General features: G+C 55.6%; 8 protein-coding genes across 8 annotated transcripts; 5 read left to right on the top strand and 3 right to left on the bottom strand.

Moving 5' to 3' along the window:
* Window positions 1–1,717: 1,717 nt before the first annotated feature.
* J7T55_011117 (uncharacterized protein) lies at window positions 1,718–4,549 on the top strand (the record flags this gene model as incomplete). The annotated part of the gene is made up of 3 exons (XM_053135519.1): window positions 1,718–1,952; window positions 2,026–2,927; window positions 2,987–4,549. 3 exons carry the CDS (start codon window positions 1,718–1,720, stop codon window positions 4,547–4,549), a joined length of 2,700 nt encoding a protein of 899 aa, XP_052986757.1.
* Window positions 4,550–5,766: 1,217 nt separating this feature from the next.
* J7T55_011116 (uncharacterized protein) lies at window positions 5,767–8,056 on the top strand (the record flags this gene model as incomplete). Its single annotated transcript, XM_053135518.1, has 4 exons — window positions 5,767–6,409; window positions 6,471–6,787; window positions 6,862–6,976; window positions 7,065–8,056. 4 exons carry the CDS (start codon window positions 5,767–5,769, stop codon window positions 8,054–8,056), a joined length of 2,067 nt encoding a protein of 688 aa, XP_052986756.1.
* A 547-nt stretch (window positions 8,057–8,603) lies between these two features.
* J7T55_011115 (uncharacterized protein) lies at window positions 8,604–10,886 on the top strand (the record flags this gene model as incomplete). Its single annotated transcript, XM_053135517.1, has 6 exons — window positions 8,604–8,746; window positions 8,877–9,627; window positions 9,695–10,307; window positions 10,423–10,543; window positions 10,614–10,722; window positions 10,833–10,886. 6 exons carry the CDS (start codon window positions 8,604–8,606, stop codon window positions 10,884–10,886), a joined length of 1,791 nt encoding a protein of 596 aa, XP_052986755.1.
* Window positions 10,887–11,648: 762 nt separating this feature from the next.
* On the bottom strand, window positions 11,649–12,334 carry J7T55_011114 (lkyl hydroperoxide reductase subunit c thiol specific antioxidant; the record flags this gene model as incomplete). Its single annotated transcript, XM_053135516.1, has 2 exons — window positions 11,649–12,079; window positions 12,157–12,334. 2 exons carry the CDS (start codon window positions 12,332–12,334, stop codon window positions 11,649–11,651), a joined length of 609 nt encoding a protein of 202 aa, XP_052986754.1.
* A 401-nt stretch (window positions 12,335–12,735) lies between these two features.
* On the top strand, window positions 12,736–14,500 carry J7T55_011113 (uncharacterized protein; the record flags this gene model as incomplete). Its single annotated transcript, XM_053135515.1, has 4 exons — window positions 12,736–12,807; window positions 12,862–13,509; window positions 13,580–14,139; window positions 14,230–14,500. The coding sequence occupies 4 exons, from the start codon at window positions 12,736–12,738 to the stop codon at window positions 14,498–14,500; spliced, it is 1,551 nt and encodes a 516-aa protein (XP_052986753.1).
* A 1,528-nt stretch (window positions 14,501–16,028) lies between these two features.
* J7T55_011112 (uncharacterized protein) lies at window positions 16,029–16,700 on the top strand (the record flags this gene model as incomplete). The annotated part of the gene is made up of 1 exon (XM_053135514.1): window positions 16,029–16,700. The coding sequence occupies one exon, from the start codon at window positions 16,029–16,031 to the stop codon at window positions 16,698–16,700; it is 672 nt and encodes a 223-aa protein (XP_052986752.1).
* Window positions 16,701–17,098: 398 nt separating this feature from the next.
* On the bottom strand, window positions 17,099–18,519 carry J7T55_011111 (uncharacterized protein; the record flags this gene model as incomplete). The annotated part of the gene is made up of 2 exons (XM_053135513.1): window positions 17,099–18,171; window positions 18,231–18,519. 2 exons carry the CDS (start codon window positions 18,517–18,519, stop codon window positions 17,099–17,101), a joined length of 1,362 nt encoding a protein of 453 aa, XP_052986751.1.
* Window positions 18,520–19,001: 482 nt separating this feature from the next.
* J7T55_011110 (uncharacterized protein) lies at window positions 19,002–20,743 on the bottom strand (the record flags this gene model as incomplete). The annotated part of the gene is made up of 5 exons (XM_053135512.1): window positions 19,002–19,216; window positions 19,303–19,605; window positions 19,757–20,183; window positions 20,555–20,607; window positions 20,683–20,743. 5 exons carry the CDS (start codon window positions 20,741–20,743, stop codon window positions 19,002–19,004), a joined length of 1,059 nt encoding a protein of 352 aa, XP_052986750.1.
* Window positions 20,744–21,032: the final 289 nt, after the last annotated feature.

Below are 21,032 nucleotides of genomic sequence, written 5' to 3'. Positions count from 1 at the left end.
CTGTCTTGCTGTCACCTGCGGCAACCGCAAGGCCGTGCGCCAGCCCAGTGGCTTGTTGGCGCCATGCTGCCTACCACGCAGTATAGCCGGGCCAGCCAGAAGCCAGCCAGAAGCCAGCCAAGACGCGGTCATACCCAAGGTCTGGCCTTAGGCTAACGACATGCTGGCTGCCGACAGTGAGCCTCGATCTCGGGTCATCCCTTGGGGTAGGCCCCATGAAGAGGCCCACGATCCCGTGTTCGGGTTACCGCCTCCAACCCACCCAGCCTAGCCCAGCCGACCAGTGCTCCCGGACCGTCAAACACGATGGGCAGAGGGGGGTGCCACGGAGAAGCGGTCAAGAGACGCCCGTGTCTTGTCTCGAGTGCCCCCATCATCACACAGGGCTCGACGTCCCGGGGGCGGCTGTCTCAGCTGGATCTGAGACCTGAGGAAGCACGACGGGCAGGAGAGACAGACACACCTTGAACAGTGCCCATGATGTGCTGACACGTGCGCCACGAGTCTCAGACTCCCGCCTCTGCGGGTCGTCCCAGCAACAAAAAGCCCCGTCCGTCTTTCAGCTTCTGTTTTACAATCTCCGCGGCCCGGCTGGTTGGGTTGGCTACTACTGAGCCGTGCATTGCTGGCGCGAACCATTTGACGCGCCGCAGCTGACAGCCCGGACCATTAGCGGTTTGTTAGCCTGCTCTTCTGTCCGTCAGAGCGTCTCGACACGGGCTCGTGTCCTCGGCGCGTCGTCCATGCGGCTCGCGTGGGGATCAGACCCGGACCCCATATCTTGGTTCGCCGGATACGGCACCCGATGCTATGTCCGGGAATTCCGGGAGTCGCTAACATTGCACGCCTTGCCTCGACTGGGCTTGATGCAGCCCCGAGTCCGCCGCGTTTGGACCAAGGGACTTTTGCGCAACAACGTTTCGGGCATAGCCTCGTGGCTCGAACGCAATCCTCGGTGGACTTCCGAATTGTGGGAGGGATACAAATTTTCACATTTGTTGTTTAATTTGACATCCGTATTTGAATTCCGGTAGAGGGCGGGGAGAATGGGGGCTAGATGTTGACGGCGTGGTCTCCGACCCGGCTGAATGCAAGGGAGAATTTTGATAGATATTCTCGGATCCGAGACCGATGGAATGCGGGTAATTCCGCCCACCCCCGGCAGTCACGAAGAGACGGCGCTGGCTATAATTGGAGAACATGCTTTGAGCGCATGCTCATGCTCATGCCCATGACCTCATGGCCATTTTTTACTTTTGAGCCTTTTATTCTCCGCGTGTCAGGAAGGATAAGAGACCCTCAGATAAAGGTCGGAGGATGCGATCCTGTCCTTCGTCCGACTGCCCGAGTCCGAGGATTGAACCTCTCGCAGCCTTGCAGCCGACTCAGTACACAGCACACTCTGAAGGCAGCCGCCAAGAGTCAGCCTCGAGGTTGCAGAGAAGCTCAAGTCTATGACGTCACCAGGTCAGCCTCCAGCCGCCGGTGCTCGGCGCAAAGTCAGGCCGTCTGAGTTGTCCGAGGTGCACTTGGAAAAATGCCTGCCATCAAGGGGGTGAGATACATGCAGATAGCAGTCTTGTAGCAGTGAAACCACGTACCTGGCTTAATCAGGCCATGCACAGTGCTGTTCTGGCAATTGAGGCGCTCATTGACTTGGTTGTTTGTATGTCTTGGAGCTTGAAGCCCTCATGATCGTGAAGTATATTGGCCCATAATGTCGAGCGAAGATCTGCCGTCAGCCGACGCGGCGCCGGACCCGGATTCCGGAGGCAATACCGGGCTCGAGGCTCTGGCCTGTGTCTCGTGCCGGGCCCGGAAGTTGAAATGCGATCGGATAAAACCGGCGTGCACAAGGTGCACCAAAGTGAAGTCGGAGTGCTCGTATCCGGAATCGAGGAGGAAGCCCGCTTTCAAGCGGAGAAACGTGAAGGAGCTCGAGGAGCGCCTGGGTACGTCTTTGTGACTGGAGGAGCCTTCAGCAAGGAAGTGTTCAAACGGATTTGACTGAGACTCTCATCACAGCACAAGTCGAGGTCTTACTGAAAGACGCGCCCAGCAAGCCCAAGGCTGGTGCTTCCTCCTCTGAGGCCGCTCCACAGAACGTGTCGCCTGCTCAAGGCTCATCCGCCCAGGACCAAGGCTCAAGGCACTCATCAGTTCCTGACGTTGCAGATAATCCCTTCAGCTGGGATTATACCGGCGGAGTTCCCGGGCAAGGCGCGAATGGGGTTCCCAGTGGCAGTGACCGAGGGTCTGGACCGTTTGCCTACTTTGATAACTTATTGTCGGGTGCGAGCCAAAGACCGCCCAGGGCAGACAATGCGGGTGCGTCGCGAAACGAGCTGCTCGGCCTGGGGCTGTTTGAGGCCCTGCCTCCGACGGAAATGATTGAAGACCTGCATAGGACCTTCTTTATGAAGCAGCACCCGTTGAATCCCATTATCCACCCTGGCCGGTACATGCAAGCCTATCATTCTGGATTACATCTCCGCCCGCCGATGGCGCTCATATATGCCGTCTGGACGATGGCTTCAAATGGCCACGAGAAGTATTCGGCATACCACGATGCATTCCACCGTCGTGCTCGTCACTACCTCGAGGAGGACGAGCTGAGGGGCGAGGGTGAGCACTTCATCACGGTGGCTCACGCGCAGGCTTGGGCACTCATCGCTACAGATGAGGCTCGCTGCATGTGGTTCACTCGAGCGGCCATGAGTACCGCCCGCTGTATCAAGCTGATCCACATGATGGGCTTGCATCGACTGGATGACCCCAATGCGGCGGCAGAAATGGCACCTACAATTGCCCCTCCAAGAGACTGGACCGAACTGGAGGAAAGGAGGCGAGTGTTCTGGGGCGCATTCTGTGTTGATTCTCATGCTTCCATTAGTACAGGATGGCCAAGTCTGATCGACATGAGCGAGGTTAGTACAACCGGTGCGTGATCTTCGGTATCAAGACTTCCAAACTAAGATTTGTACAGGTCACAACCCACTTGCCCAGCTCTGAGGAGTCGTTTAACAGTTGCACGGAAGAGAAGACCTGCCGGATCGAAGAGGTGTTTACAGGCTCATCATATTCATCTTTCGCCGGAGCTGCAGTCATCTGCCACATTTTCAACCAGATTCTCAAGCATGTTCACCGCTCCAAGCCCGATGACGGCCGCGACGACTTCGACTACGGGAGGTACTGGAACAAACATCGGGAGCTTGACAACATACTCTCTAGCGCCTTCATGTTCCTCCCAGAGCGTTTCCGGCTACCTAACAGTATGCGAGACCCTGTTGCTGTTCACACGAATCTCAACCTACACGCGTCGATTATCTGTCTCCATAACAGTGCCTATGAGATGACAAAGGAGCACGACCTGCCCGACCATGTCAAGCAGACAAGCAAGACTCGCGTCTTGACAGCTGCTCAAGAGATTGTCACTATCGTCAAAGTGACCAGCCATTCAAACGCGGGGTATAGGAGTCCACTCGTCGCTCTCGCTCTCTACGTTGCGAGTTCAGTTTACACTACCATGGCACAGGACGAGGGAATGCAACCGAGCCACACCGCAAACCTTGAGTTCCTCTTGGTAGCAATGAATGCCATCGGGAAAGAGCACATAATCACCAGGTCGTTCCTCACCCAGGCCATCCTCGATCTCCAACGAGCCGGGCTTATCGGCCTCGTCCGCATACCTCGAATTGATTTGCCTGACACGACCAAGATAGTAACGGCGTGCGGCAACAACATACCCCTTTTCGCCAGATCCAAGTTCTCAAGAAGCGCAGACATACAACCACCTCTGCCCGGAAGATTACCCTTGAGCAACCCGGCCACCATCCAATCCATGGAGAACCAAATCAGACAGGTCCTACACTGGGACCTCGAAGTGCCCGGCCGCCGGGAAGGACAAGACACTGGCAACGCAAACAAGCGCAAGCGCATAGCCATCTCTCCAGAGCCGACCTCCGCGCCGCAGGACTTCACTCCCTCGCTCTGGTTCCAGCCGACGCAGGCCGCCGAGGTCATCTCGTCCTCCTCGGATGCCACGACCCGGGGCTCGTCGCTGTCGTCGGCCTCGGTCGAGGAGAAGTCGCCGGCCGGCCGCCCCGCCAACGCCGCGCAGTTCCGGCTCCCGCACCGCGGTGGCTCATCGGCGGGCTCGTCGCCGTCCGCCGCGGCCAACAGCGCCTCGACGCCGACGACACAGCCCAGCTCGGGCGTCAGCCCCAGGACGGCGGGCGCGGGCCAGCAGGGGGCTATATCCGCAACCACGGCCGCGGCGACGTTGCCAGGGGCTCAGGAGATGGCCAATCCCTTCGCAACAGATTCTGTGGATATGAATTTCTTCCAGAGCCTGAATGCGTGGGATGGATCCGGGGACCCGGCGCAGGACCCGGCTGTCTTGTTCTCCCAGGTCACGGCGGCCATCCAGGGCGGCGGCTTCGGTGCCGCCCTGGATGACGATAGCTGGATGATGATCAACGACGCCGGGGGCGGCGGGGGCGGCGGTACGTGGGACACCGGGCAGGGTGGGGCGGGGGGTGTTGGGTAGGGAGCATAGACATGCTCGTAACTAGACTGGGGTTTGGGCCTTTCGCTCACCGATGTGTATGATATGTCATGATGGGATGTTGTTGGTCACGGAGTATTTGGGCTGGAGCATATAGTAGATACCTCCCTCATTGGGTACCTTGCATGGAGTTCGTACGTAGGTTTGAATACGGTATTCGCCACTTTATCTACCCCCCGGGGCGTCCCAAACTCTATCCGCACATCTGTACTCCAGGAGCACGAGGGTATAACTATCAGTATTTGATGTCTTCGGGCTTGTTGCCTACCGCCCAGGAGACGGCGCGACGGAAGCTCTCAGCAGCTCCTCTGCCCAGGAGTAAACTTCTCTGCCCCTTTTCCTCGCAGAGCACATTCCCTGACCGCCAGCTCCTCCGATCGCGGGAAGGGACGTGTCCAAGTGGACGATCTGGCCGGAATGCTCGCCGAATTCTCTACTCGGAGTTTCCAGGCCAAGCTCGGTGAAGGAGACCCCTTTTCTTATCTTATCTTTTCTGGGGCTGCGATGCGTACTGCCTGTGCCTACCCGCAAGTGAGCCCAGATTACCTACCTATTTGGATGAAGCTTTGGTGGTTGGAGTTACCCCTTGGACGACCTGGGCGTCCTCGTGGCGTGGTGTGGTATGATGTCTTGATCGAAAGTTGTGATGAACTATATGTGTTTCACATAAAAGATTCACTCAGTCGCTTATCGGCATCTCCAAGCATGGGTTGGATGGTAGGGGAGTACATGGCATCCATCATGCCAGATTGGCATGATTTCCATATGCCTAAGGTCAAGGTGGGGGGGAATTGGGGGTCGGGGTACGCCAACGCGGGGTTATTTCGATATGTCATCACCCGCTGCGGGCCCTCCTCGACTCCCTCGCTCGTCTTGAACCGCCTCCCTATCACACTTCCCTAGCTTGCTTCACCTCATAGCCTAACAGACCAGACCGTATCACCGCCCAGGAGCAATACCTACCATACGTGGCGCTACGAGACGGCTAGTCACCCTGAGTCCAACCTAGTCATACAATTCACTCCACAGACGTCAAGTCAAGTCCACATAGGCAGCAGCAGCAGCGAAACGAGCAGCACGCTTGATATCCCATGATAACTCCCGTTGATCCCATCGTACATCGTCGTTCGGTGACGCTGTGTACCCGGTGCCTCTCCTAACTTGTTATTGCACTTACATGTGGCCCCGCTCACTTCACGATGCGACCGTTCCCAGGCGATGGACCGCCGCCGCGACGGAACCCGCGCGGGGCTGATAACGAGCCCCCGACAGCATTCCATCACCCCGCCTCCGGCCAGCAGCAGATAACCTCGTATTTCATCGGCGGCGAGGACGCTGTCGATGCCGCCCTGCAGCAGTCCCTGGCGAGCTTCACTACGAGCTTCACTACCGGTGGTCGTGATCATCGCAAGGCGGGGTCGGCCGACCCGGAGTCCGCCAACCCAGCCAAGCACACCGCACACAGTGACCGTGAATCGATCTCGACCTCGGATCCTGCAGATGCTGACGATATTTCCCTGATGTCTGACATTGCCCCGAGCAGGCTCAACCTGCCAGGCTCCACGAGTAACCTCTCGCAGCCGATTACCCCCTTAATGCTGGCCACACCAGGATCGCCCTCGGCCATCAGCGACGCGATGAGTGCTTCGTTCTCCGAGGAGATCGCAAGCCAGGCTCTCAGCATGAGCCAGGATTTGGAGCCAATGGAAGCTTCGGAAATGATGGACAGCGGCAGTGCTCCCCAGCTTGTTATGCCCTCTATCAAGATGCCTAGCCGGCGGCCATTTACCGACGGAGGGAGGCGGATAGGGAGGCTCAAGGTCCTCGTCGCTGGAGACTCTGGTGCGTATAGAGATGTAACAGCCGGATATGCAACCCCTTGCTGACAGGCCTTTGACAACAGGCGTTGGCAAGACGTCGCTCATTAAAGCTCTTGTCCAATCTTGCGAACACATTGTCCATGTCGACCCAATAACGCCCCAGTCTACAGCATTGGTCGGCCTGCAATCGGGTGCCCGACGTGGGAAATCCAAGGCCTCAAAGAATAATACCCGGACAACCGAGATATCAGAAATATTTGCGAGCACAAAACCGTATCCAGAGTGGTGGTCGGATCTGGACGATTTTCAACTTCTTAAACGCCGAAAGAGTGTCGATGATACCATCTTAGATAGGAACATTTGCTTTATTGATACCCCAGGTTATAGTGACGGTTCTTCTGTGAGTCGAAAGATCCCCTGAGGGAGAGGACCGAGGAGGATTAGACAGGGAAGTGGTGTGCTAACCTAGACCAGAGCATGGAGAACATTACTCCCGTAATTCGTTATGTCGAATCGCACTTCGAAAGAGTACGGTCAAACGAGTCGCCCGACGCTGAAATATTGAATATGCTCGGCGGCGATGGAGGCAGTCAGGTTGATGTGGTCTTTTACCTTATACACAACAGCAAGTTGCTCTCCAAGCTGCTAACGTGATACTGGCTGACACCATAGAACAGAGCTGAAAGCGGCCGACATCAAGTACCTGCAACTGTTAGGATCCCTAACGAACGTTATACCACTTGTGGCCAAGGCAGACAACATGACTCCTGAGAAAGTTGCGCAGAGCAAAGCTCAGATCAGGAGCGAGCTGATGGAGGCTGGAGTGCGACCATTCTCATTCTCAGTGTCTTCGTCGGGAATTTTTAGTGATATCGAACCGAGATATCCGTATGCTGTCTCAAGCACCCCAGGATCAGACCACGACATCATGGACGCAAGTCTATTGATGAGCCCGGACTATGTGCAGCCTCTAATGTCATCAGAGCTCGCAACTGTGGTGAACCAGGTGTTTTGCGAGTATGGAGCATCGTGGCTGAGGCATGCTGCCGCCAAGAAGTTTATCCAGTGGAAGAACTCGGGCGATTCGTCTAGGCCAAGGGCGCTGTACAAACCGATGGGCTTGCCAGCCAACTCGTCCATGCCGTTGGTAGCTGCGGGGCCTTTGTCCTTGCCTGTGGGAGCAACGTCGCAGTACTCGCTCGCCCGGATCGCCGACCACACGCAAAGAGAAGAGCGGCTGGCTCAGATACGCCTTGCCAACTGGGCATCCGAATTGCAGAGAAGCCTGGCAAACGAGCGGGCCCAATATGACGCACTTGCGCGTGGAGAGAGGGCCATCTGGCTGACTGAGAAGCTACACGAATGTGTGCAGGACGGGGAGCTTGTCCCGTTCGCAGAGCGGGACCGCAGCGGTTCCCGGCCGAGCGAGAAGACGAGACGCAGACTTGGGCGCGGGCGCAGCTACAGCACTTCGACCACGCAGACTCAGGACCCGCTTGGGCTGCTTCGCGTGGCTGCGAGGGTGAAACTGAATGGTTGGATTGCACTCGAGGTTCTCGGGGGCGTGGGGATCCTTGGTGGCGCGGCGATGTGGTTCTCCGGGCAGGACTGGCCGGCCGTTGGATGGGCTGTCGACCAGTGGTCTGCTTTCTGGGGTGCTGAAAAGTGAGTTGAAGTTGGTGGGTGACGCTGGAGTACCCCAATGGGCGAGGCAGAAAGGGAACAGCTGTGGCCATGGAATGTAGGCTAGGAGATACCTAGTGGTCCAGCGGGCTGTCCTCCTTCTGGAGGCGATGGACAAACTCTCCACTGCCGTGTGTTTGTTAGCATAGATACGAAATCGCGGCTTTAATCAATATCACAGATCAGAACCAGGATCAGAAGTAAATCCTAGAACTGGTTGGGATTATCACTTTGACAAAGACTGCAATCCAGTGTGTGAAGTCATCACAAAGAATTTGTGGACGGTGCTGTAAACCACCAGCTAATGCAGCCGCGGGTGGTGCTAGTCAGGCCACAGGACCCCTGCAACCAACCTGGAAGCCGCCCCACCGCCGCCCAGCGCTAACCAGTATTGAGTCGTCTCACCTTCCCAAGGTTCCAAGGTCGAACTTGCGCAGCCAGCAGCCTGGACGAAGAGACATCGACAGACTTGCCCAGCAACGACTTCGCGGCTGCCCTGACATCGCATCCTCCGCAAGCACCTCGACGCCATAATGGCAGCCGAAAACCAGTGGGGCGTGACGCCGCCTATCTCGACGTTACTGCCGACAGAGGCCGAGAAGCGCGCAAACGATGCCTTGTTCGCTGAGCTCAAGGCACAGAACACCTACGAGCATGCGACCGAGACGCAGAAGAGGTAGGCACACGCGCAGCACAGCACGACCGCGTCCACGCCAACGGTCACGACGCCGACGCCGGCAGCTCCCAGCTTGGTTCAATCTCTCCTATCACATGCAATCGTCTCTGACATCACATGTCTGCCGCAGGGAGATAGTCCTTAAATCGATCCAATCCATCGCCGATGTCTTCGTGCAACGCGTTGCCCAGCAGCGGCACTCCGAGAATGCAGCCATCGTGAAGTCTGCCAGGGGCCGTGTCTTCACCTACGGAAGTTATCGCCTGGGAGTCTTCGGTCCGGGCTCCGATATCGATACCCTCGTCGTCGCACCCAAATACGTCACCCGAGAAGACTTCTTCGAACACTTCCCAGGTTTGCTCAACGAGATGGCGCCCCCTGGATCAATCGAGGACCTCACCGCAGTCACAGATGCTTTCGTGCCCATCATCAAGTTTGAGTACTCTGGCATCAGTATAGATCTAATCTTCTCCAGAATCGCTACCATCACCGAAATACCACCCCTGTCTACGCCCTGGGACTTGCTGGACAACAACTTGCTGCGCGGCTTGGACGATGCTGAGCTGCGGTCCCTGAACGGTACAAGAGTCACGGATGACATCCTCAAGCTGGTGCCCGAGAAGACGTCTTTCCGACTAGCGCTACGAGCCATCAAGCTGTGGGCGCAGAAGCGTGCCATCTACGCCAACATCATGGGCTTCCCCGGAGGTGTGGCCTGGGCGATGCTGGTGGCCAGAGTTTGTCAGTTATATCCAAAGGCGAATGGCGCTGTCTTGGTCAACAAATTCTTCCACATAATGCAGCGCTGGCCGTGGCCTCAGCCCGTTTTACTGAAGAAGGTCGAGGAGGGTCCTCTACAGGTCCGGGTGTGGAATCCACAGGTATGATCTTACCGCCGATTCGTCATAACCTTGGTCATCTCTCCTCTACTGACTGAAATCGGGATAGGTCTACAAGGGAGACTCCTTCCATCTCATGCCCATCATCACTCCGGCTTATCCATCCATGTGCTCGACTTTCAATATCACACATTCGAGCAAGACTATCATACAGAAGGAGTTAGAGGATTTTGCCCAAGTCGTGGACCAGATCATGGTCGGGAAATTGCCTTGGAAGTCACTTTTCGTCAAGCACACGTTCTTCACCCAGGATTACAAGTATTACATCATGGTCAATGCAGCCAGCACGACCAAGGAGAATAGCAAGATTTGGGGAGGCTTCGTGGAGTCCAAAATCCGTCTCTTGGTGCAGAATCTGGAGCGGCACGCTTCTGTCGAGCTCGCGCGCCCCTTCAACAAGGGCTACGAGCGCAAGCACAAGACCAAGCATGGCATGGATGAGTGGAACGCGATTCTCGACGGAAGTTTTGATTACATTGTGAAGGACGGGGATGACACTGACGACAAGCTCAAGGCAGAGTCAGGCAATGATGTAGCAAAAGAAGAGGGCGGTAATACTGCCGAAGTCAAGGATGCCGAAGCCAAAACGGATGAAGATGACTCCGAGGGCCCCAAGGACGTTTTTACCTCAACTCACTACATCGGTATCAAACTACGCGAAGGTAAGTCATAGCTCTCGCCCCTGGGTCGCGACTAAAACGTCGGTGACATAGCATTGCGGCCTCCCTACTTCCGAAACGTGTATGTGTCTTAACACCAGGCGGATTGACAAAACAGGAGCGAAACAACTCGACTTGTCTTTCGAAGTCAACGATTTCAAGGGCATCCTTTACAACTGGGATAAATGGGAGAGCGAGCTTCAACACTGTTGTGGCATCAGTGTACAGCACGTCCGAAAGTACGTCCAGCAAGACAAGATCCGAAACCAACCCGTTTTGTGTGTGTGAGCTGACTTGTGGATGTTGTAGCTGCAACCTGCCCGACGACGTTTTCGAGCCCGGCGAGATCAAACCTGCGAAACCTAAAAAGAAGGCTTCGCAGGCCCCAAACGGAACCAAACGAAAGGCGCCCACTCAAGTATGTCGTGACGACGGGATGGCTCATTTCCGAAAAAGAATACGGGTCGACGGGCCTTGAAAAAGTTATCATCTGCATGTCGGCCTTCTTTGTCACTAACTGTTTCCCAGGACGCCATAGATTCAGCCAAACGACAACAGACTTCGACGGTCAGCGCTGGTTGAGCTTTGATTTCCTAACGTTATCGACATGCTTTGTTGCACTGATCTTTCTCATGCAGGGAAGGCCACCATCAAAAAAATATCAGACAGACAGCTGGCTTGCCAGCTCATGCCGGCCCATGCTGGCTGCATACCCGATACTGCCCTACTGCGACCGCTATTCACAATCGCATTCTTCTAAAATATCCAGGAATTGCAGACTGACGCGAGGTATGATTCATTTGGGGGAGTCTGCGATGGGAATGAGCCCTGCAACCTTGGGCCATCTCGTCAGCTTGTTTGGAATAGACGTAGAAGACATCTCAACAACGACAAAATGGAGGCAGAGTTGTGAGGACCAGACCAGGAAAAATAGGCCCTCCTCCGGCGCAGGCTTTACTTTGCTGGCTATGTATGATAGAATAGAATGGACCAGCGCAATAAAGCTACATTTCAGAGGCATACGTGCCTCGCTAATCATCCGAACACGGTCTAAAGTGTTCAACGTGTCCTATTCAGCAGTGTGGGTCCTGCGACGACGTGAAGATTCAACAACAGTAAATTGCGCGAGAGATGCTATGATGTGTCCCCAAAACCAAGGATGCCTGCCGTTCGCCCAGCTGCTGCTGTCCCTCAACGCCAAAGTAGACATGCTCGTCCCAAAAATCAAATTTACGTGCTAAAAAAGATGGCATACGCCCACCCAATCATCCAGATTCCCCGTTCCTAGATATGATCTCGTCCCTTCGTCCTCTCGCCCTCTCATCCTGCCATGAAATATCCCCCTCACGAAGCCTCCGTAGGCACCTCGATCAGCGCCTTAAGCGCGGCGTCAAAGTCCGGCAACTCGCTCGCGGAGCGCGCGATGCTGACCCAGCGCACCACGCCCTTCCTGTCCGTGGCAAAGGCGCCGGACATCTGCCAGCGCGTGCCGCTCTCGGTGGTCCGGTTCCAGATGCCCTCGGTCTTGCCGAGCTGCACGGCGCTGTAGATGGAGAAGGGCCCGATGGCGTGCCAGTAGGACGACAGGCCCAGGCCCCACGCCGCGTACGCCTCGCGCTCCTCGTCCACCACCACGTCCACCTCCCACGCGCCGCCCACGTGCTCCACCCAGTCGGTCGTCGCGGCGTCGTTGCTGTGCGACACGGCTATGCAGTGGATCTGCGGGTGGTGCTTGATGGAAAAGGCGGTTAGGTTGCGGAAGGTCTTCTCGGCGACTGTTTGCGGGTCGGTGTGGTTAGATGGTTTGGGTGGTGAGCTGAGAGAGGTTTCGATGAATGGATGGATGGCTTACATGGGCAACCGCAGTGCCGCAAGAAGACGACTATTGTGGGCTTGTCTGGGAGCTTGATCTTGTCATGCGACGGTGCTGGGTCGCCGACTTTTGGGACTGGCGCGGTCTCTTTTGGCGGTGGGGACTTGAAGGATTGGAACTCTTTTGTGAACAATTCTGTCAGGGTTGGTGGTGCCATCTTGGCTAGGTATTGGGCGTGCCAAGAATTATGCTATAGTGCTAGAGAGGTAGCGAGTGTCGTGGTGGAAATAATTATGCTGTCATAAGCGAATTGACGGGTGAGGGCGGGCTTGAAAAGGGGAATCATATATGCCACCTTCGAGATTGGAAGTTGGACCCTGCTGTTCTGCCTCCACATTTCTTTCAGATAAGATGGAGCTACCCTTGTCTGCCATGTGCGTCATCCCGTCCGTTGGCTGGGCGGGAAGAGGTTGCATAATTCTGTGAACGGCTGCACAAGGCCAGGGTGCGGGTTGTGCAGCTCTGAGTTTGTCACGACCTCACCTGGCGCAAAGATAGCGATCATAGTGAGGGGCCACCGGCTCATCTTTTGAGAGGGACTTATCGGTAACATACACGATGCATGAGATAATTACCCTGCAGCTGGGCCAGCAGAGTAACTACCTGGCCACGCATTTCTGGAATACCCAGGTATGGACTCAACGATGAACGAAACATATTTCAAGGTGGCTGACCACTGGTCAGGAATCATATTTCACGTATGCCGAAAATGAAGAGTCTGCCATAGATCATGATGTGCATTGGCGCCCCGGGCTCGGTGCCGACGGCTCCGAGACTTTTATGCCTCGGACCGTCATCTACGACTTGAAGGGTGGCTTCGGCTCTCTGAAGAGGATCAACGCCCTTTATGACATCCAGGACGACGATCCAGCACAGTCCTCGTCCTTATGGAATGGTCAGGCGGTGGTTCAAAAGGCCGAGCCGATCGAGCCCAGCGCGTACCAGCAGTCTCTGGACGCAGGCCTCGAGCCCCCCCAGCTGACGACCGAATCGGTCCGCTACTGGTCCGACTTCAACCGCGTGTTTTACCACCCCCGGAGCATCGTCCAGCTAAACGAGTATGACTTGAACTCGAGCATCGCGCCATTCGAGAGGTGGGACTCGGGTGAGGAGCTGTTTGCGAATCTGGACAAGGAACACGACATTGTCGACAGGGATCTGAGGCCGTTCGCCGAGGAGGCAGATCACATGCAAGGGATCCAGATCATGACGACTGTGGATGACGCGTGGGGTGGATTCGCGTCTCGATACATCGAGAGGCTGAGGGATGAGTACGGAAAGACTACTATCTGGGTTTGGGGCCTACAAGAGGGATTCCAGGGCGTGAGCAGGGTAAGCACAATAAACATGATATGCGATATCCAATAACAGATTTTCATTTTACTGACGCTCACGTCTTTAGGACAAACGACTTCTCCGGCTAGTCAACAAGGCCAAGTCGCTCACAGAGATTTACAAACAAGCCTCGCTCCTTGTTCCCATAGCAATTCCATCTTCGCTCTCGCCACGGCTCCGCAAAGTCCTCTCGCTGGACACCAATTCGTCATGGCATACCTCCGCGCTCCTGTCTGCAGCCATAGAGTCCGCTACACTCCCCTCTCGCCTCAAAGACGCTACAAATAGGGACTCCCTCGGGAACATGACTGACTTGCTAAACCTGCATGGCAAGCAGACGGTGGCCAACCTGCAGATGAGCTTCTCCGAGACGACCGAGGTGCCCCGTAGCGAGGAGGTGGGCGATGAGCCCAAAGACGGGCTACGTCTTGATCTAGACCTCCGTCCAGCAGATGACTTGGGCGATGGTCAGAAGCAGCAGAACGGATACCACCGCGCGCCAAAGATTTTCAGCCAGGTGCTGGCGAGCAGAGGGGAGCGCGCGGGTGATGATGAGGAGGAAGGCGATAGTGACGAGGAGGACGACAGGACGCGACGCCGAGGGCCGCGTGAAGCCATAAGCAGAAAGTCCGTGTTCCCTCCACCCCTGGCCTTTAACTTCAGTGCTTGAACTTTCGGCAATGAATTGGTTGGAAACTGACCGCACCCGAAACCTAGGTACCGAACCACGCTGAGCTACCCACTACCGGATAGCTTCCCGCACATCTTCAGAGACGAGAAAGGCGAGGAGCTAAAGAGCAATGCGGCGATGACGACATCGCTGTCCACGGATGCAGCGCTGTCTGGTCGGCTGAAATCGCTGAGGTCGACGGTGACGAGGCTCATCGGCGTGGAGGACCGGGAGACGCTGAGCAACGAGCTCGCCGAGATGGCTGACGAGTATCACGAGGGCTGGTCGAGCGGCAGCGACAGCGGAGAGGATGACTAATGTCAAGGGAACTACTGGATGCTGCTAGGACGGGCAACGGCGGTCCTGGACAGGCAACACGTCGCTTGCTCGGTGGATCGCCGGGCAGGAGGCCGTCGACATCGATCGCGGCCCCGATAGACACGAGCCACGCAGCCAAATTGCGGGGTACCGTGCCTTTCTGGGACCATACAACAGTCCTGTTGCGTGTTGAAAGTGCAGATCACGCGGGACTCTATGCATAACAGGATGTTGACAGGTTGGGTGTGGTAACAACGGTCAGGCTGCAGCAAGGTCCATATAGGATGCACTGCAGCTGTCTCGGCTGGTCGCATGCATGCAGCAGGACCGACGGAGCCTGTCAATACGCCCGGGGCCACAACGTCAGGACTCAATGGTGGAGATTGCTCAAGATCTAGCCTCTGTTGAACACAGGTGATAGCGCGAGGTGAACTGCACACGAGAATCCTGGTGAGAAACGCATGCTTCCCAGATGGTGAACCTTTGCGCAGGGCTCGGTCTCGAGGAAATCATCGGGTCGACCGACCGCATGTCACTCAATACGCATACAGACGTGAGTGTCCCTGCGTGGGGGCGTGGGACTCCCTAGGCTACCGTACCTCGCGCCTCGTGCCCGATCACGCGGCTCTTCTCGACCCCGTTTGATGAGTCGGTAATCCCAAAGAGGGAGGATGGTACTCTGGATGTTGATGTTGGGTCTTGTCATGGCATGTTCAGATTCCGTAGTGGCTGGCAAAAGCTCTTCGCCCGGCAATAGACCCTCAAAGAGGGCAGCTGTACTGTAATTGAGAAACTATCTTCGAATTGCTCTGGACCAAAAAGATTAAACCGTCGGTCTCAGCAGAAACTATGGGTCACAATAAGGACCAGTGGCGACACACAGTGTTTGCCTTTGCACACATCCAAATCGACTTTTGTTGTTTACTAATGTGTCCTTTGTCTCTTACTTAAGTGCTGCCGTGGCCGTCCTTGGGACTTACATGTCCGAGACTCGGGACTGGTCATCGGACGGGAGAATGAGGATGTCCGCTCAGACTATCGAGGCTCTGCAGTATCCATTCTGGCTTCAAAGGTAAGGCTGAGAGTCAATCAGAGGAAGGCTGAACATCTCAGCCGGGAAGTGCCAGTTGAGAACGATTGGATTAAGCTGCGATCTACAGCTTCAGGAAGCTCGACTGCCAATCCACGACCCCGAACTTTCAAATCACTTAGACCTGCAGTCAGAGGACTCCCATTTGAGACTTGATAATTCTTACATAGGCGATAGTGCTTACCCTCAAGGCATGTCGCTGACTGAGACGCTCAGCCAATGCACCAGACCGTTGATCCTCCCAAAGCTATTACCGAGATGTAAAGGCTTGACAAGGAATAGATAGGACATCCGAATGCGAATTTATTTGTATCGTCTTTGCAAGTCGAGATCCACAGCCACGAGTTTGGAGGACGGAACAACCTCCTACGCTTTCGCGTCCAGTTGTATATCAGTGCTTGTTCATCGATACCCACACCTGCATCCCGCCATTAAAACATGGCAAACACCAGCAGTCCGGCCCCAACAGGCCTCATATACGACATCAACTCCATCACTAAGATCTTCACATGGGCCCAAGGCAAGCGCGCAGAGATCGAACGTGCCTTCAACATGAAGGGCGGCTGGGAAGGCTGGCTGCAAGTCGAGCTCGCCCTGTGCCTGGAGGGGAATCCAAGCTTATTGGGCTTCTCGAGCGTCGAGACGGTGGAGCGGGAGCAGCACGTCTACAACAACGACCGTGACGCCGTGGACCTGCTCGTCGGGACCAGCCACGCGGTGCCGAACCGTCCCACGACCCGCACCCGGCACATGATCGAGCTCAAGTGTGAGAGCGTCAATCAGGACTGCAGGCTCAACTCGTCAAATCAGGTCGTGGTCCGTAACGCGTACCGGGGCCCGAACTCGACGGGGCAGCTTATCCCGGCGTTTGCCAAGAGGATGGAGGTGGAGGCCGGCCGGATGAACAGCGTCACTGCGCATTACAGGCCGTGCCAGTATACGGTCATTGGCATCAGCGTCACGGAGGCGGCGCGCGATTTCGTGATGCAGGAGAAGGCTCGCGATCCGTCGTATTTCTCATACCTGACGCCCCAGCAAGTTTTCGGCAACCGGGCGAGACCAAACGATTACTTCGTGATGTGGTTCAAATCAGGATACATACCGTCCTAAGCGAATGAGAGTCTTATTATCCAAACCTGCATCGACGCCGCTATTTTGTTGGTATTGCAGTTCTTCAGTCGTTGATAATAATGTTAGTGTCAAAAGAATAAACCTTAATATAGCAATTACTCCTAGTCCCTCGGTGACGGGACCGAGAAGATGCCCCACTGCTGCTGAGTATCATCCTAGCCCAGGACGAGGCCATAAGGCATTTATCACGACTTTGGACTTTGTGACCGCAATTAGCTTACGTCTGCCCATAATTTCCGAAGACCTCGTTCGGTTACCTTCCAGTGTCAGTGTGAAGAAAAGCTGAGTTATGAGCCAAACTTGAACACAGACGAGAGTTGTATCTCATCTCAAGGTATGTTGTCAAAGACAACAGCAAATACCCTGTGCCCCCCACCTTACCAAGTCAATCCTCTCCTCGCAAGTTCCTCAAACGCCGCATCCACGGCGTTCCCAAGCCTCTGGACAATCACATCGACCATCCGCGCATCAACGTTATACGCCGGCATGATCATGACATGATCGCCCCTTTTGTTGCCAGCGCAGCCCTGGCCATGGTAGATCATCATCGGCCCGCCCTTCTTCCCGCCCGCCATCGCCTTCTCGTGCACCAGCTTCGCGACCAGGAGGGCAGGGTCGAACGGCTCCCTGGAGGCCTTGTCCCGCACAAACTCAACCCCCCAGAACAGGCCCCTGCCGCGGATATCCCCAACCTGCGGGTGGCAGCCAAGCCGTTGCCGCAGCGCGGCCTCGAGATACCCACCCTGCTCCCGGGTGTTAGCCACGAGGCCCTCCCGCGAGATGATTCCCTGTACGGCGAGCGCGGCGGCAGACACGACAGCATGATTGCCGAACGTGTGGCCGTGCGTGAAGGCCGCCTTGGCCTTGTTCATGACGCCGACGACCTGCGCGCTAGCCAGCACCGCCGAGCACGCCTGGTACCCGCCTGCGAGGCCCTTTCCGATGCATTGGATGTCCGGCACGACGCCCTCCTGCTCCCACGCGTGTAGGGTACCCGTACGCCCCATCCCGCACATGACCTCGTCGAGAATGAGGAGCGCGCCGTGCTGTTCGCATACGGCCTTCATGGCCTTGAAGTAGCCCGGCGGCGACGGCACGCACCCGAGCGCTGCGCCGACAACGGGCTCGGCGATGAAGGCTGCGATGGTGTCTGTGCCGGCGGCCTGGAATGCCGCTTCGAGCTCGGCGGCTTTTCGGGTGACGAACGCTTCGTCGGACTCGTCAGAAAGCTTTTGCCGGTAGGCGTTGCAGGCCGGGATGCGGTGGACATTTGGGAGAAGGATGTCTTCAAAATTCGCCCTCCTCCCTCGATGGCCAGAAACGGAGAGGGAACCGATGGTGATTCCATGGTAGGAATCCTCGCGGGCTATGAAAGAGATCCTCTGGGGCTCGCCTTTCCACACGAAGTACTCGCGGGCTAACTTGATGGCTGCCTCTACGGCCTCGGAGCCTGGTGGGTATGCGTGTTAGATATAGAATTACGAGATGCTTGTCAGAGCTGAGACATACCCGAAGATTGAAGATAGACCTTGGTCATCTCGCCTCCAGTGCTTTGAATAAGCCAGTCTTGAAGATCAATGGTGCTCTGATTGTCGAAGAAAGCCCATGGAATGTAGGTAAGATTGCTGGCTTCGGCGCTCATTGCCGAGAGGACTTCTGAATTTCCGTGGCCGATACATGTAACGCCTGCTCCACCGCAGGCGTCAAGGACCTGGCGCCCTTCAATGAGCTCGAGATAGTGGCCTTGGCTTCTCACCACTACGGGCAGACCGGTTCTGGACGTTAAGCTTGCGGCCATTTTTAAAGATGCAGATCCGATGCCGTTGTTTGCCAAGTTTTCAGCAGCGGAGATGTTGAGGCATGGCATTATTCCGTTGCTTGAAACTTCATCCCAAGGTCTCTTAATAATGGATACCGTCGGCGACGTTCGACTCATCCCTTGATGGTCGTCTGCGACAGGGGGCTTGACTGGACGCATATTGTGAATAGGAAGGCAGTGTGAAAGACCAGCGGCAAGGCAACAAATACTAATGAGACTTCAGGTGGTCAGCGAGTTGGTTACGAAGGAGGATTGAGGGCACTAGCCAGAGACTGTATTAGCCATCGATTGAGCCAGAACACTATATACTAATTTCGCCGGGTGCCTACTCCTCGGGCGGTTATTCCAACGTATCCTTGGACCCATCAGCAATTCATGGTGCTACTGCAGTGCGCATTCTTGCGGCAAACGCCGGCGCAACCACAGGCCCAGGAGCAACGTGTAGGGTTTGTACTAGAATATCAGAGGTCGACCGGCCCTGGAGCGGCACACTGTAGCTGTAAGAAGCAAGCAACGATCGCCGAGAGACTTAGACGGGCAGGAGATGGTCCACCAAGTCCAGGAAGGGCATTGGCGGACGGTTGCGGGGAGCTGGGCCCAGAGATCGTGATGTGATGTGATGTGGTGGTTGTAGGAACACCGATGTGAGCAGACACGGCCCCCATATCCGCCCCAACTGCAACCTACGCCTTCATCCACGAAAACTTCCCCATGTGGCCCCATGTGGCCGACTTGCTAGTAAACGTCCGGGAAGCAGCCCACTTGTCATCCTAGCTGCAGCATCTGGTGCCCCTCGTCGGGCAAGGTTGAGTGGATGTAACCCCCTCGCAACGCAGCAGCCAAGTAGATGGCTGGCAGACAAATAGGCGCTGTTGCTTGCAGCATCCACCATGTGCCAGCCTGACCTCCTCCTCTCCTTGTACCAGACGTTCCATGAGGAAGTTTGGTGTCCTATTCCCAAGGCGCTGGCCATGTGCCTACCATCAGGTGACCGGAGCTCGTCTGTCACACACAGAGCCTTGGGGGAACCAAGCCGCCGGAACTTGTGCTCGTTACCCACCAGCACTTGCTAACGGAAAGGGACATGCCTCACAGAGCACAACCTGCAAGTGGAGGTCCAGTCAAGAGAGCTGTTCCAGAAAAGGAACCCACAAAGGGCAGGGGGAAAGCAAAAGGATGGGAAAGACCCATCGTCGTTAGCCAGGAGCAGACTGACAGATGGGGAGGGCTGCACGGGTGCATGCGAGAGACGGGCCCGCACGAATGAGGACTGCGTATAGGCTCGAGGCATACGACCTTGTCGACTTGCATTTTGGGATCTCAGCAGATTCTGCAGCAGGCAACGGGTAGTTCGGGGGTGGCGCCACGTATCTGCAGCATCCATAGGCACTGGCATCCGAGGGCATGCCATGGGCCGGCCGGTGGATGAGCGTCCATTCAGCATCGTGCGTCGACATTGCTGTCACAACCCTTGGCTTGTAGTCACCTGCGGGTCCGCACCTGCATAACCGAGACGAAGACCTATCCCGCGGTGAGGCCGGGCCGGGAGACGGCGGCAGGACTGGTGTGTACATGCCGAAGTGGGATGAAGCGGCCTCGCGCGGGGAATGCGAGGGCGCACTTGTCCCGGGGCGACGCCAGGTCTAGGCCACAAGGTCTGAAAGAGAAGATCGACCGACTGCCTCCAATCACGTTGGAGACGGTGTTGGCGTTCAAGACAGATGCATCTGCCTGCCTGGAAACCTGCTTTCCACCTCACAGGCACCCTGCTAAGCTGCTAGACTGCTAAGCATATGTTGCTGCTGCTGCTGCTGCTGTTGCATAATCTTGCATTGCGCATGAGAGGCAGACCAAGAACGCGCGGGGGGTGGGGGCGAGGGGGGCCTTGATCTCAATGATGCTGGACCTGGAAGACCGAGCGTAGAAGACTAGACCATGTGGGCAAAGACATTGATCGACAGATAGTAGAGAAGCTGTTGGGAGGAAGGGAGAGAAGTCTGACTGCCCTACTGACTAGGCTTGTAGTCGTAGGAACGTCAATGATTGCGCAGGTAGTGGTTTGGAAGTCTGGGAGTTCAGTCAGCACATTCAGTCAGCACACAAGGACATAGACCAAGAAGCATTTCCCGCACCATGACGAACATGGTAATATCTGTATACACGGAAGCGAGCGGACAAAAAGGAGTGCGTCCCCTGCCTGCATCTGTTTTGGCTTTTTCCCTCTTCCTCACCTATTATCTGCGCTTATAGGCTACGCTTATACTATATTTAAAATCAACTTTTTTTAAAAATATTTCCTTTATTTACTTTACTATACTTAATTTAATTAGTTTTATTTATTTAGTATATAGTTTTATAAGGCTTATAAGTTTGCTTAAATTATATAAACTCTTTACTTATACTTTCCCTTTTTAAAAAAATAAAATTAACATATTTAAGTAAGTAATATAAAGAGATATTTATTATATACTCTATTTTAATTGTTTTTATTA

This window comes from Diaporthe amygdali, assembly GCF_026229845.1.
Source record: "Diaporthe amygdali strain CAA958 chromosome Unknown NODE_56_length_267093_cov_64_804720, whole genome shotgun sequence".
In the NCBI taxonomy this organism is placed as follows: domain Eukaryota; kingdom Fungi; phylum Ascomycota; class Sordariomycetes; order Diaporthales; family Diaporthaceae; genus Diaporthe; species Diaporthe amygdali.
Note: the sequence above shows the minus strand (reverse complement) of the source record. Positions and strands in the feature narration are given on the sequence as shown.